The 15459-nt window shown below is 44.9% G+C and overlaps 1 protein-coding gene across 2 annotated transcripts in view; it reads right to left on the bottom strand.

Moving 5' to 3' along the window:
* kdm5a (lysine demethylase 5A) overlaps positions 1-15459 on the bottom strand; it is a 390488-nt gene that overhangs the window by 354659 nt on the left and 20370 nt on the right. Inside the window, exon 2 of one of the 2 annotated variants that reach the window (XM_068051113.1) lies at positions 13589-13666. The exons of the other annotated variant lie outside the window; for it this stretch is intronic. Coding sequence (XP_067907214.1) covers positions 13589-13666 — 78 coding nt within the window. The remainder of the gene's footprint in view (positions 1-13588; positions 13667-15459) is intronic. 2 annotated transcript variants of the gene reach the window in all.

Raw genomic sequence — 15459 nt, forward strand, 5'->3', positions numbered from 1 at the left:
TTTCATCTGGCCTTGGTGATTTATCAACTTTCAAGAGATACCCACGAATCGGTGAAGATGTCACATTTTTTCAGGGAGGCTTTAAGGACATCCTTGTAGCATTTCCTCTACCCTCCTGGTAGCCTCTTGCCATGACAAAGCTCAGAGTAGACCTTGTTGCCAACTCACTTACCCTGTCTATATCTCTTTGCAGCCTCTTGTGTCCTCATCACAACTTACATTCCCACCTAGTTTTGTATTATCAGCAAACACACACATTACTCTCGGTCTCTTTGTCCAAGTCATTTATATAAATTGTAAATAGCTAAGACCCCAACAGCATCCCACTCTTCAGACTGCCAACTTGAAAATGCCCCATTTATGCCCACCCTTTGCTTTCTGTCCATTAACCAATTCTCTATCCATGCTAACATATTATCCCCAACTCCGTGAGACCTTATCTTTCCTATTAACCTTTTGTGTGACACCTTATCAGATGCCTTTTGGAAATCCAAGCAAATTACATCTACTGGTTCTCCTTTTCCTACCCTACTAGTTACATCCTCAAAAAAACTAATAAGTTTTTCAAATATCATTTTCCTTTCTTAAAAGCATGGTGACTTTGTCTGATCATACAATGATTTTCTAAGTACATTCTTAAGACTTCCTTAGTAATCTGGCGGGCAGCCATAAAGACGGGGCTAAAGTGTGGCGAGTCGAAGAGACTTAGTAGTTGGCAGGAAAAAAGACAGAGGTGCAAGGGGAGAGCCAACTGTGTAACAGCCCCGACAAACAAATTTCTCTGCAGCACCTGTGGAAGAGCCTGTCACTCTAGAATTGGCCCTTATAGCCACTCCAGGCGCTGCTTCACAAACCACTGACCACCTCCAGGCGCTTACCCATTGTATCTCGAGATAAGGAGGCCAAAGAAGAGTAATCTACTGACTCCCCTTTATCCACCCTACCAGCTACATCCTCAAAACTTTAGAGTCATAAAGTCTTTTACGGCACAGGTGGCGGCCCTTCGGCCCATCAAGTCCATGCTGGTTTTCCATTGAGCAATCCTATCAGGCCCATTCCCCTCCCGGCTCTATTCATTACCCTGCAAGTTTATTTCCCTGAAGTGCCCATCCAATTTCTTTTTGCACTACCCTTCTAGGCAGCGAGTTCCAGGTCATTACCGCTCACTACGTAAAAAAGTTCTTCCTCACATCCTCCCTGCACCTCTTGCCGAAAAAAATAAATCTGTGTCCCCTAGTCCTTGCATCATCAACTAATGGGAACAGCTATTCTTTGTCTACCTTATCTAAACCTGTGATAATCTTGTATATCTCATCAAATCTCCCCGCAATCTCCTTTGCTACAAGGAGAACAACCACAGCTTCTTCAACCCAACTTTATAGCTAAAATCACTCATCCTTGGAACCATTCATGTAAATCTCCTCTGCATCCTGTCAAGGACCTTCACATCCTTCTGAAAATGTGGTGACCAGAACTGGACACAAGACTCCAGTTGTGACCAAACCAGCAATTTGTAGAGGTTCAGCATAGCTTCCCTGCTTTTATACTCAATACCTCTATTTATGAAGGCCAAGATCCCAAATGCTTTGCCAACAACTAACTCAATATGTCCTGCCACCTTCAAGGATCTGTGCACATGCACCCCCAGGCCCGTCTGACCCTGAACACTCTTTAGGAACATGTTATTAAGTCTAGATTGCCTCTCCCTAACACTTCTGCCAGAATGCATCACCTCACACTCTCCTGTATTAAATTCCATTTGCCACTTGTCCACATATTCTGCGAGCTTACCTATGCCCTGTTGCAGTCAATCTGTATTGTCAAATAAATTTGTCAAACACTATTTCCCTTTTGTGAAACCACATTGACATTGTCTGATCAAACGATCATTTTCAAAGTGCATGAAGACTTCATTAATAATAGCTTCCAGCAAGTTGCCCAAGTACCGATGTCAGGCTAACTGGTGTGTAGATCCCCGTTTTCTCTCTCCCTCCTTTCTTGAAATGCGGTGTTACATTTGCTAACTTCCAATCTGCTGGGACTGTTCTAGAATACAGGATATTTTGGAAAATCATAACCAGTGTATCCACTGTCTCTGCAGCTACCTCTTTTAGAATCCTAGAATGCAGGCCATCAGGTCCTGGGGATATGTTACATTTTAGTTCCTTGAGTTTCTCCAATACTTTTTCTCTGCTGATAGTAATTACATTATGTTCTTCACCCTATTAGCCCCTTGCTTACCCTCTGTTCCTGGTATGTAATTTGTATCTTCTACTGTGAAGACAGGCACAAAACATTTGCTCAATGTCTGCCAATCCCTCATTACCCATGATAATTTCTCCTGTCTCTGCCTCTAAGGGACTAATGTTTACTCAGCTACTCTCCTTTTTATGCACTTGTAAAAGCTCTTACAATTTGTTTTTAGATCCCTTGCCAACTCACTCTCTCTATTTTTCTCCCTTTTAATCAACTTTTTGGTAGCCCTTTGCTGGTTTCTAAAACATTAATTCACAGGTTTGCTGCTATTCTTTGCCACATTATAAAACTTTTCAACTATTATTATCCATAACTTAAAAGACTGTGGATGCTGGAAATCTGAAACAAAAACAGAAAGTGCTAGAAATACTCAGCAGGTCTGGTAGCATCTGTGGAGAGAGAAGCAAAGTTAACGTTTCAGGTCAGAGACCTTTCATCAGAACTGGCAAGGTTAGAAAAGAATTAGGTTTTAAGCAAGTGAAGGGGGTGGGGGGACGGTTGGTGGGGAAGAGAACAAAAGGGAAGGTGTGAGATAAGGCAGAGGGCAGAAGACATTAAATAACAAAGCTGTCCTGGGACAAAGGCAAAGAGTGCATTAATGCTTGTGGTGAAAGACAAAGCATTAGTTCAGAGAGTGTGTTAATAGCAGAAGAAGCAGCTCTACCTACATGAAAAACAGGCACATACATGGTTAAAAATAAAATAAAACAAAATATTTTTTAAAAGGCCAGTCATGCTCTGAAGTTATTGGACTCAATGTTCAGTCTGCAAGGCTGGAGAGTACCTAATCGAAAGATCAGGTGCTGCTCCTCGAGCTTGTGTTGATGTTCACTGGAACACTGGAGCAGGCCAAATGCAAGAATGTGAGCACCTTCTTCCCAAAATCCACAAACAGGACTGTCCTGGTAGACCCATCGTTTCAGCCTGTTCCTGCCCCACTGAACTTATTTCTTCCTATCTTGACTCTATCTTTTCTCCCCGGTCCAGTCTCTTCCCACCTCCATCCATGACTCTTCCAACACCCTATGTCATTTTGACAATTTCCTGGCCCTAACCGCCTCTTCTTCTCTATGGACGTCCAATCTTTCTACACCTCCATCAAGATGGTCTGAGGGCTCTCCGCTTCTTCCTTGAACAGAGGCCCAACCAGTCCCCATCCACCACCACCCTCCTCCACCTGGCTAAACTTGTTCTCACATTCAACAACTTCTCCTTCAACTCCACTCACTTCCTTCAAATAAAAGATGTTGCTATGGGCGTCCGCATGGTCCCAGTTACGCCTGTCTTTTTGTGGGATATTTCAAACATTCTTTGTTCCAGTCCTACTCAGGCCCCCTTCTTCACTTTTTTTCTGGTACATTGATGACTGTATCGGTGCCGCTTCCTGCTCTCGCCCCAAATTGGAAAACTTCATCAACTTTGCTCCCAATTTCCACCCTTCTCTCACCTTTACATAGTCTATTTCCGACATCTCCATTCCCTTCCTCGACTTCTCTGTCTCCATCTCTGGGGATAGACTGTCCACTAATATTCATTATAAGCCCACCAACTCCCACAGCTACCTTGACTGCACTTCCTCACACCCTGTTTCCTGTAAGGACTCCATCCCATTCTCCCAGTTTCTCCATCTCCGATGCACCTGTTCTGATGATGTAACCTTCCACAACAGCGCTTCTGACATGTCTTCCTTTGTCCTCAACTGAGAATCCACCCCCCCCCCCACCCCCCACTGTGGTTGACAGGGCCCTCAACCGTGTCCGACCCATTTCTCGCACTTCTGCCCTCACCCCTTCCCCTCCCTCCCAGAACTGTGATAGGTATCCCCTTGCCTTCACTTTCCACCCTACCAGCCTCCACATCCAAAGGATCATCCTCAGCAATTTCCACCACCTCCAGCCTGATGCCACCAGAAAACACATCTTCCCTTTTCCTCTCGCCAGCATTCCAAAGGGATCGCCCCCTCCGCAACACCTCATCCCCTTCCCATGCAATTGCAGGAGGTGCAATACCTGCCCTTTTACCTCCTCTCTCCTCACCATCCAAGGCCCCAAACACTCTCTCCAGGTGAAGCAGCGATTTACTTGTACCTCTTTCAATTTAGTATACTGTATTCGCTGCTCACAATGCGGTCGCCTTTACATTGGGGAGAACAAATGCAGATTGGGTGACCGTTTTGCGGAACACCTCCATTCACTCTGAAAGCATGATCCCCAGCTTCCGGTCGCTTGCAATTTCAACACCCTGCTCCTATGGCCACATTTCTGTCTTTGGCCTGCTCCAGTGTTCCAGTGAACATCAAAGCAAGCTTGAGGAACAGCAGCTGATCTTTCAATTAGGCACTCTACAACCTTGCAGACTAAACATTGAGTTCAATAATTTCAGAGCATGACTGGCCTTTTTTAAAATATTTTTATATTTTATTTTTTAACCATGGGCCTGTTTTTCATGTAGACAGAGCTGCTTATTATTCTATTAACACTCTCTCTGGACTAATGCTTTGTCTTTCACCACAAGCATCAACGCACTCTTGGCCTATGTCCCAGGACAGCTGTGTTAGTTAATCTCTCCTGCCCTCTGCCTTATCTCACACCTTCCCTTTTGTTCTCTTCCCCACCAACCGTCCCCCTACCACCCCACTTGCTTAAAACCTAATTCTTTTCGAACCTTGGACAGTTCTGATGAAAAGGTCACAGACCTGAAACATTAACTTTGCTTCTCTCTCCACAGATGCTGCCTGATCTGTTGAGTATTTCCAGCACTTTGTTTTTATTATCCTTAACTTCCTTAGTAAGCCAGGATGTATCTTTCTTGCTGAGCTTTTTTTTTGGAACATTTTGAATTGTTTCTTTGAATGTTTCCCACTGTTTATTTATCACCATATCTTTTAAGTCTATTTACCCAATTAATCTTAGCCAGCTCCCCCTATGATTCGTTTAAGATTTTAGGATTTTGTTTGACACTGGAGTATGTCGCTTTCAACCTTAATATGGAATTCAATTGTATTGTGATCACTTTTTCCCAGCGGATCTTTTACTATCAGATTACTAATTAACCCTGCCTCATTGCAGAATATTACATCTAAAATAGCTTTACCCCCAGTTGGCTCCGCAATGCTTTGGTGCAGGAAAACTTTCCATAAACTAATCTTCCAAACCACCTTTGCCAATTTGAATGATCCAGTCTATATGAAGACTAAAGATCCCCACAATTATTACATTGCCTTTGTTACAAACTCCAATTATTTCTTGCTTAATGCTCTGTCCAACAGTATAACTAATGCTCAGGGACCTATTAACTACTTCCACCAGTGTTTTGTGAGGCTTGCTATTCCTAATATCCACCCATACTGATTCTACTTCCTGATCTTCTGAGCCAGGATCCTTTCTCACTACTGACTTTAGTCATCCTTTATTATCAGGGCTACTCCTCCTCGTTTTCCATTTTCTCTCTCTTTTTGAAATGTTATGTACCCTGGAATATTGATTTCCCAACCTTGGTCCACCATGTCTCTGCAATAGTGATTAGATCTGAACCGTTTTTCTCTATTTGTGCCACTAATTCATCTATCTTATTGCAAATGCTTTGCACATTCAGATAAAGAGCCTTAAATTTGTTTTGTTTTTTTAAACTATTATTTGCATGGAGCTTCATCACTGATGCACTATTGCTGATAAACACTCTGTCCCTACCTGTCCCACTCTGCTTACCGTTACCCAAAACAGTACATTGTTCCATTGTCTCAACTTTTCTCTTCAGATTTCTAAATCTCCCTTAACCTGAACCTCCTCCTCCCCACCCCTTTTAGTTTAAAGCCCTATCCACAGCTTTAATTATACGTTTTGCCAGGACACCGCTCCCCACCTGGTTTAAATGAAACCCATCCCAACAGAATAGCTCCCACTTCCCCGAATACTGCTGCCAATGCCCCATTAATCAAAATCCTTTCGTCCCACACCACTCTTTGAGCCATGCATTTAATTAATATGCCTGACCCTATGCCAATTGGTATATGGTTCAGGTAGCAATCCAAATATTACCTTTGAGGATCTCTGTTTTAATTTGGACCCTAACTCCTCAAACTGTCGCAGCAGAGCATCATTCCTAGTTCAACCCATGTTGTTGGTTCCTACATGGACCACGACAAAGGGATCCAGCCCGTCACTCCAAGTTCATCTCCAGCCGCAAAGAATTCTCTTTAACCCTGGCATCGGGCAGGCAGCACAGCTTTCGGAGCTCCATGGTACCATGGTCAGTTTGCCCATCCACCCTGCAGTCCTTGTTCTCATCCATAAAGGTAGCAAGTACTTCGTACCTGTTGGTTCAAGTCAATGGCTGAGGCCTCACCTAATAATTTACTATTGCCTACTCTAGTGCTACCTCTCTCCCACTATTCTGTCCACCTTGTTATCCCTCTGATATTTCCTCCTGGTTTCCACACCTCTGCCAAGTTAGTTTAAACCGTCCCCAATGGACCTAGCAAATTGCACCACAAGGAAATGTGTCCCAGCTCTGTTCAGGTGCAACCCGTCGCCTGTACAGGTCCCACCTTCTCCAGAACTTGTCCCAGTGTCCCAAGAATCCGAGCACAAGTTCACCTGCATTATCCTCCTAATTTTATACTCACTTGTACATGGTACTAGGTGTAATCCAGAGATTACTACTTTTGAGGCCCCGCTTGCTAATTTCTTACCTAGCTCACTAAACGCTTTCTGCAGGACCACATCCCTCTTCCTACCTATGTCGTTGGTACCAATTTGGACCACAACTACTGGCTGCTCACCCTCCCCCCTCAGACTGTTCTGCAGCCATTCACTGTTGTCACAGAATTATACGAATGGCCATCTTCTGTGCTGTAACCATTCAGGCCATCGAGTCATGCCAGCTCTTTGCACGAGCAATTCAGCTAGTCAAACTCCCATGCCCTTTCCCCATTGCCCTACAACTTTTCTCACGATCTTCAAACACTCGCTTCCTCAGGTGGCCAAAGGATGCACCAGCAGATTTCAGGTGATGCTGAATTTCTTGGTCAATGTCAGCCTTCTGTGAAAGATAGTTTCCAAGATACTGGAAGTGTGGTACATTTTCCAGACACTCAGCTTAAATCCTAATCAATGGGGCTGGGGTGTGTGTATTTGGAGCTTGCTGAAGGACTTTGGTCTTCTGAATGTTCAGTGCAAGTCCCATCTTCTCGTATGCCTCAGTAAATAAGTTGATGATTCTCTGAATATCCATTTCCAACACAGCACTTATTGCAGCATCACCAGTGTATTGCAGCTCAATGACTGAAGTCAGGGTGGTCTTAGTTTTTGATTGGAATCACCCAAGATTAAATAGTTTACTGCCCATTCGATAAATAAGCTGCATTCCAGCAGGGAGCTTGTCTCTAGTCAGGCTGGGCATGGATCCATTGTTGAGTATTACCACTCGCATATCATGAAGCAGGCGAAGGATGAGGACGAAATTTGGAGCACATCCAAAATCTTCCAGAGTGCCTCACGATTTATAGAGTCGATGGCCTTTGTCAAGTCGTGATCCCTACCGTGCAGTGCTCGGCTGAAACACGGACAACGTATAGGAGACACCTCAAAGCACTGGGGTCATTTCATCAACACTGCCTGAAGATCCTACAGATCAAGTGGGAGGACAGGCGCACCAACATCAGTGCCCTCCCACAATCAGGCACTGAGGCTATGATTATCCATATTCGTTGGGTTGGTCATACAGTTCAGATGTCAGATACCAGGCTCCCAAAGCAGGTGGTCTTCTTCCAGCTCAGTCAGACACAGGAGGACAAAAGAAGCACTTCAACGATGTGCTGAAAGCCAACAAGAAGAAATGCAATATTGACATCAACTCCTGGGAGACCATCGCCCTGGACTGAACCAGATGAAGGTAGAGTCTGTGGGAAGGATCCCAGCATTCAGAGACCCAAAGACGACAAAATGAAGAGAAAAGCGAGAACGGCGAAAAAGAACAAGCCATCACCCGAATTAATAATACAGACAAAAAATGTCCTATGTGCCATAAAGTCTGTAGATCCCGAATCAGCCTCACCTGCCACCTTCGGACTCACGGAAGACAATCATCCTCGCCTGAGAAGAATAGTCAATAATAATACAAGTTCTCTCTCTTCCGGTGCCTATCAAATTCCCCTTTGAAAGCCACGATTAAATCCACCTCCACCACCCTTTCAGGCAGTGTGTTCCAGATCCTAACCACCTTCTGCATTTAAAAAAAATTTTCCTTATATCGTCTTTGGTTAGTTTGCTAATCAACTTAAATCTACGTCTTCTGGTTCTTTACTCTTCCGCCAATGGGAACAGTTTCTCCCTGGGAATTAGACTTTTATATGGAAAGGAAGAATGTGACATTCTTGATCCTGGCACCAAGGAGGCAATACACCATCCTGGATTCATGTCTGCAGCCACAGAAACACCCGTCTGTTCCCAACTATCGAATCGAACTGACTGGATTGCTCTGTAGAAGCTAGCATGGACTCAATGGGTCAAACGGCCTCCTTCTGTGCCATTATGACTGCATGACTGACAAGAAATGGATAGTGTAGACAGAATTAATACACAATTTGCAATATACATTCCTTTTAGGCACAAAATTCCCATAGAAAAAAAATGGCCCATCCATGGCTATCAAGAGGAGTTAAAAAGATAGTATTACATCAAAGGAAGAGGCTTATAATGTTGTCAAAAAATCATAAGCCTGAGGATTAGGAGGATTCTAGAATTTAGCAAAGGAGGACCAAGAAATTGATAAGGAAAGAGAATGAGAATAGACTAGTGTTCTAGGCCCAACCATCTTCAGCTGCTTCATCAATGACCTTCCCTCCATCATAAGGTCAGAAGTGGGGATGTTCGCTGATGATTGCACAATGTTCAGCACCATTCGCAACTCCTAAGATACTGAAGCAGTCCGTGTCCAGATACAGCAAGATCTGGACAACATTCAGGTTTGGGCTGACGTGTGGCAAGTAACATTCGCGCCACACAAGTGCCAGGCAACAACCATCCAAAACAAGAGAGAATCTGACCATCTCCCCTTGAAGATCAAAGGCATTACCATTGTTGAATCCCCCACTAGCAACATCCTGGGGTTACCATTGACCAGAAACTGAACTTGACCAGCCACATAAATACTGTGACTATAAGAGCAGGTCAGCATTCTGTGGTGAGTAACCCAAAGCTTGTCCACCATCTATAAGGCACAAGTCAGGAGTGTGATGGAATACTCTCCACTTGCCTGGATGGCTGCAGCCCCAACGAAACTCAAGAAGCTCGACACCATTCAGGACAAAACAGCCCACTCGAATGGCACCCCATTCAATATTCCCTTCACCACTGATGTACAGTGGCAGGTGTGTGTACCATCTACAAGATACACTGCAGCAACTCACCAAGTTGCCATTAGACAGAACCTTCCAAACCCGTGACCTCTAACTCCTAGAAGAACACAGGCAGCAGATGCATGGGGTCACCACCATCTGCAAGTTTCCCTCCAAGTCACACACCATCCTGACTTGGAACTATATCGCCGTTCCTTCACTGTCGCTGGGTCAAAATCCTGGAACTCCCTTCCTAACAGTACTGTGGGTGTACCTACCCCACATGGACTGTAGCAATTCAAGAAGGCAGCTCACCACCACCTTCTCAAGGGCAATTAGGAATGGGCAATAAAAGTTGGCCAAACTGGCAATGCCCACATCCCATGAACGAATAAAAAAAAAGACAAAAACAGATTGCAAACATTTCTATAGTATTTGTAAAGAGGAGATTAGGTGAAAGTAAATATGGGCCCATAGAAATACATGAAATACACAGAAATATACAAATATTGTTGAACTACAAAAAAGCCCCCAGTGAAATAACATCCATAGCACTTAAAGTAGCCAGAGGAGCTGCACAAAGAACAGCCAGGCGCTGTGCAAATGACTACTGGCAACACCTATGCAGTCATACTCAGCTGACTTCCGACACCAGAAACATCAGAAGAATGTATGATGGCATTAAGAGAACTTTTGGGCCAACCATCAAGAAGATCGCCCCGCACCCCCCCCCCCCCCCCTCAAGTCTAAATCAGGGGACACAATCACTGACCAACGCAAGCAAATGGACAGCTAGGTGGAGCGCTACCTGGAACTGTACTCCAGGGAAAATGTCACTGAGACTGCCCTCAATGCAGCCCAGTCTCTGCCAGTCATGGATGAGCTGGACGAACAGCCAACAAAATCAGAACTCAGTGATGCCATTGATTCTCTAGCCAGTGGAAAAGCCCCTGGAAAGGACGGCATTACCCCTGAAATAATCAAGAGTGCCAAGCCTACTATACTCTCAGCACTCTACAAACTGCTCTGCCTGTGCTGGGATGAGTGAGCAGTACCACAGGACATGCGCGATGCCAATATCATCACCCTCTGTAAGAACAAGGGTGACCGCAGTGACTGCAACAATTACCGTGGAATCCCCCTGCTCAGCATAGTGGGGAAAGTCTTCACTCGAGTCGCTTTAAACAGGCTCCAGAAGCTGGCTGAGTGTGTCTACCCTGAGGCACAGTGTGGCTTTTGAGCAGAGAGATCCACCATTGACATGCTGTTCTCCCTTCACCAGCTACAGGAGAAATGCCGCGAACAGAGGCCCCTCTACTTTGCTTTCATAGATCTCACCAAAGCCTTTGACCTCGTCAACAGACGTGGTCTCTTCAGACTACGAGCAAAGATCGGATGTCCACCAAAGCTATTAAGTATCATCACCTCATTCCATGAGGACATGAAAGGCACAATTCAGCATAGCGGTGCCTCATTAGACCCCTTTCCTATCCCGAGTGGCATGAAACAGGGCTGTGTTCTCGCACCTACACTGTTTGGGATCTTCTTCTCCCTGCTGCTCTCGCATGCGTTCAAGTCTTAAGAAGAAATTTTCAGATGGCAGGTTGTTCAACCTCGCCAGTCTTAGAGCTAAGACCAAAGTATGGAAGGTCCTCAGCAGGGAACTCCTCTTTGCTGACGATGCTGCATTAACATCCCACACAGAAGAGTGTCTGCAGAGACTCATTGACAGGATTGCGGCTGCCTGTACCGAATTTGGCCTAATCATCAGCCTCAAGAAAACGATCATGCGACAGGACGTCAGAAATGCTCTATCCAGCAATATCGGCGACCACGCTCTGGAAGTGGTTCAAGAGTTCACCTACCTAGGCTCAACTATCACCAGTAACCTGTCACTCGATGCAAAAATCAACAAGCGCATGGGAAAGGCGTCCACTGCTATGTCCAGACTGGCCAAGAGGGTGTGGGAAAATGGTGCACTGACACGGAACACAAAAGTCCAAGTGTTTCAAGCCTGCGTCCTCAGTACCTTGCTCTACGGCAGCGAGGCCTGGACAACTTATGTCAGCCAAGAGCGACGTCTCAATTCATTCCATCTTCGCTGCCACCGGAGAATCCTCGCACCAGGTGACAGGACCGTATCTCCAACGCAGAAGTCCTCGAGGCAGCCAACATCCCCAGCATATACACCCGACTGAGTCAGCGGCGCTTGAGATGGCTTGGCCATGTGAGCCGCATGGAAGATGGCAGGATCCCCAAGTACGCATTGTACAGCGAGCTCGCCACTGGTATCAGACCCACCGGCCGTCCATGTCTCCGCTTTAAAGACGTCTGCAAACGCGACATGAAGTCCTGTGACATTGATCACAAGTCGTGGGAGTCAGTTGCCAGTGATCGCCAGAGCTGGCGGACAGCCATAAAGGTGGGGCTAAAGAGTGGCGAGTCGAAGAGACTTAGCAGTTGGCAGGAAAAAAAAACAGAAGTGCAAGGAGAGAGCTAACTGTGTAACAGCCCCGACAACCAATTTTATCTGCAGCACCTGTGGAAGGGTCTGTCACTCTAGAATTGGCTTTTATAGCCACTCCAGGCGCTGCTTCACAAACACTGACCACCTCTAGGCACTTACCCATTGTTTCTCGAGACAAGGAGGCCAAAGAAGAATAGAAAGACACAAAAAGCATTCTGGAAATACTGGGGAAATCAAGGGTTTTGTAAGAATGAGGAACTTAAGGAAACAAGTATAAGTGAAAAAAAAAACTGGAGAAATTAATGGAGCTAAATGGAGTCAAGTTGCCTGGACCCGATGACCTGCATCCTCGGGTTTAAACGAGGCAGCTACAGCGATGGTGGATGTATTGGTTTTGATTATCCAGCATTCCTTAGATTCTAGAACAGTCCCCAGGGATTGGAAGGTAGCAAAAATAACCCCCTGCAATTTAACAAAGGAGGAAGAAAGAAAACAGGGACCAGCCAGTCAGCCTAACATCAGTAAAATGCTAGGGACGTGGCAACAGGGCAGTTAGAAGATTAGAATATGATTAAGCAGAGTCAACACAGATTTGTGAAAGGGAAATCTGTTCAAGTATTTTGAGGATGTAACTAGCAGGGTAAATAAGGAGATAAGGGGTAACCTGCGGATGTACTGTCCTTGGATTTTCAAAAAGCAGGTTGTCACACAAAATTAGGACTCAAGGAATTGGTTAATGGGCAGACAACAGACATTAAGAATAAATCGGTCATTTTCAAGTTGGCAAACTGTAACTAGTCAAGTTTACTCAGAGGTAGAGATTAAGGAGTGTTTTAAAGGACCTGAGAAGTGGAGAGCTAGAGGTTTAATGAGGGAATTTCAGAAATTAGGGCGTAAACAGCTGAAAATACAGCTGCTAATGGTGGCCTGAAGCAACATAGGAAATAGGAGCAGTAGTAGGCCATTCGATCCCTCAAGCCTGCTCAGCCATTCAACTAGATCATGACTGATCTTTCACCTCAATGCCATTTTCCTGTAATATCCCCATATCCCTTGATAGCATTAATAGCCAAAAATCTATCAATCTCTGTCTTCAACATACTAAATGACTGAGCCTCCATCATTCTCTGGGGTAGAGAATTCCAAAAGGGGGGCGGGAAGAGGAGGGCGGCATCCGGGGGTGGGGGGGGGTGGAGGGGGGAGAGACAGTTTAAGAGCCCGAACTGTGATGACAGCTGAAAGTCAAAATTCATTTTTAGGGGAAATGACATTATACATTGACAATAGAAACACAGGAAATACTCAGCAGGTCTGGCAGCATTTGTGGAGAGAGAAACAGCATTAACATTTCAGGCCAATGTCCTTTCATCAGAACTGATGCTGAGGTCTGATCAAAGATCAGCCTGAAACATTAATTTCCAGAACTTTCTGTGTTTATTTCAGAAATCCAGCATTTGCAGTATTTTGCTTTTGAAATACATTAACAACCTACTCAGGCTTCATCAGACACAATGCAGTTTCTTTCTCACCTCTAGCTCATTGAGTCTCTGTATTCTTGGTGTAAAGTGGAAGTTTTTCACCTCACAGGCAAAAGGTGGTTGCCAGTCCTGAAAAGGAAAAGGAAACTGAAAGCTTCTATCTCAAGTAAAGTCTACATCTCCTCATTGGCAAGTAAAAATCTAAACAAAAACTGAACAGTTTCTGAACAATGCTTAAAGATAATCTCATAACAGTGAATTTAACAACTCAATTCATGCAGTATCCTTACTCACCTTCCTCCCCAATTCATTCAAGTTTAAAAAGTACCATTTTATTTCATTAAGTTGTCAGCTCTGGCTCAGTGGGTCACTCTCACGCCCGAGTCAGAAGGCTATGGTTTAAGTCCCACTCCAGAGGCTTGAGCACGTAATCCAGGCTGACAGTTCAGTGCAGAGCTGAAACGAGTGCTGCACTGTCAAAGGTGCCATCTTTCGGATGAAATGTTAACCCTCTCAGTGAAACCTCTCTGTACTAGATACAGCTCCCCACCTACCAAATTTGGTGTTGTCTGCAAACTTGGAAGGATCAGCAATATTTAGAAAAGGTTGTTTATTGTTGTTGCCACACCCCCCAAATCAGGAATGAGAGATTGAGTTATTGAGAGGCTCAAAAGATTTTAAAAGATATTTTCAATGTTGACAACTTTTTAAAGAGGGAAAATAGTAAAAGATTGTTTCTGTGGCTGGTGATTTAGTAACAAGGGGGCATAGAATGAGGATTGAATTAAGGGAAAGGTTTAAAAAAACCTTTTTTCAGAGTTATTAGAACTTTGCTGTAAGTAGCTACTGAAGCAAGATGACTTTAAGTTAAATGGAACTGAATTGGTATTCGAAAAGAAAATAAACAAACTGAGATCCTCAGCATCACAAATGCCAGTCTTCAGCCAATTCAATTCACTCCACATGATATCAAGAAACTGCTAAAGGCACTATTTACAACAAAGTTAGTGGGCCCTGACAACATTCCAGCAATAGTCCTGAAGACTTGTGCTCCAGAACTAGCTGCACTCCTAGCTAAGCTGTTCCAATACAGCTACAACACTGGCATCTACCCAGCACTATGGAAAATTGCCCAGATACGTCCTGTCCGCAAAAAGCAAGGCAAATCCAACCCAGCCAATTACCACCCCATCAGCCTACTCTCGATTAGCAAAGTGATGCAAGGTGCCATCAACTAAGCTATTAAGTGGCACCCATCACATTCACTTCCTCCACCACCAGTGCACAGTGGTAGAAGTCCGTACGATCTGCAAGATGCACGGCAGCAACTCACCAAGGCTTTCAACAGCACCTTCCAAACTCGCGACCTCTACAATCTGGAATGAAGAGGGCAGCAGTAGCATAGAAATACCAACATCTGTAAGTTTCTCTCCAAGCCCCACACAGTCATTTACAGCACAGAAGGAAGACACTTGGCCCATCGAGTCCATGCCAACTCTCCACTGAGCTATCCAGTCAGTCTCACTCATCCACTCAATCCCCGTAGCCCTGCAAGTTTATTTCCTTCAAGTGGCCATCCAATTTCCTTTTGAAGTTATTGTTTAGAGATACAGCACTGAAACAAGCCCTTCGGCCCACCGAGTCTGTGCCGACCATCAACCACCCATTTATACTAATCCTACACTAATCCCATATTCCTACCACATCCCCACCTGTTCCTATATATTTCTCTACCACCTACCTATACTAGGGGCAATTTGTAATGGCCAATTAACCTATCAACCTGCAAGTCTTTGGCGTGTGGGAGGAAACCGGAGCACCCGGAGGAAACCCACGCAGACACAGGGAGAACTTGCAAACTCCGCACAGGCAGTACCCAGAATCGAACCCGGGTCCCTGGAGCTGTGAGGCTGCGGTGCTAA

This window comes from Heterodontus francisci, chromosome 18 (assembly GCF_036365525.1).
Source record: "Heterodontus francisci isolate sHetFra1 chromosome 18, sHetFra1.hap1, whole genome shotgun sequence".
Classification (NCBI taxonomy): Eukaryota; Metazoa; Chordata; class Chondrichthyes; order Heterodontiformes; family Heterodontidae; genus Heterodontus; species Heterodontus francisci.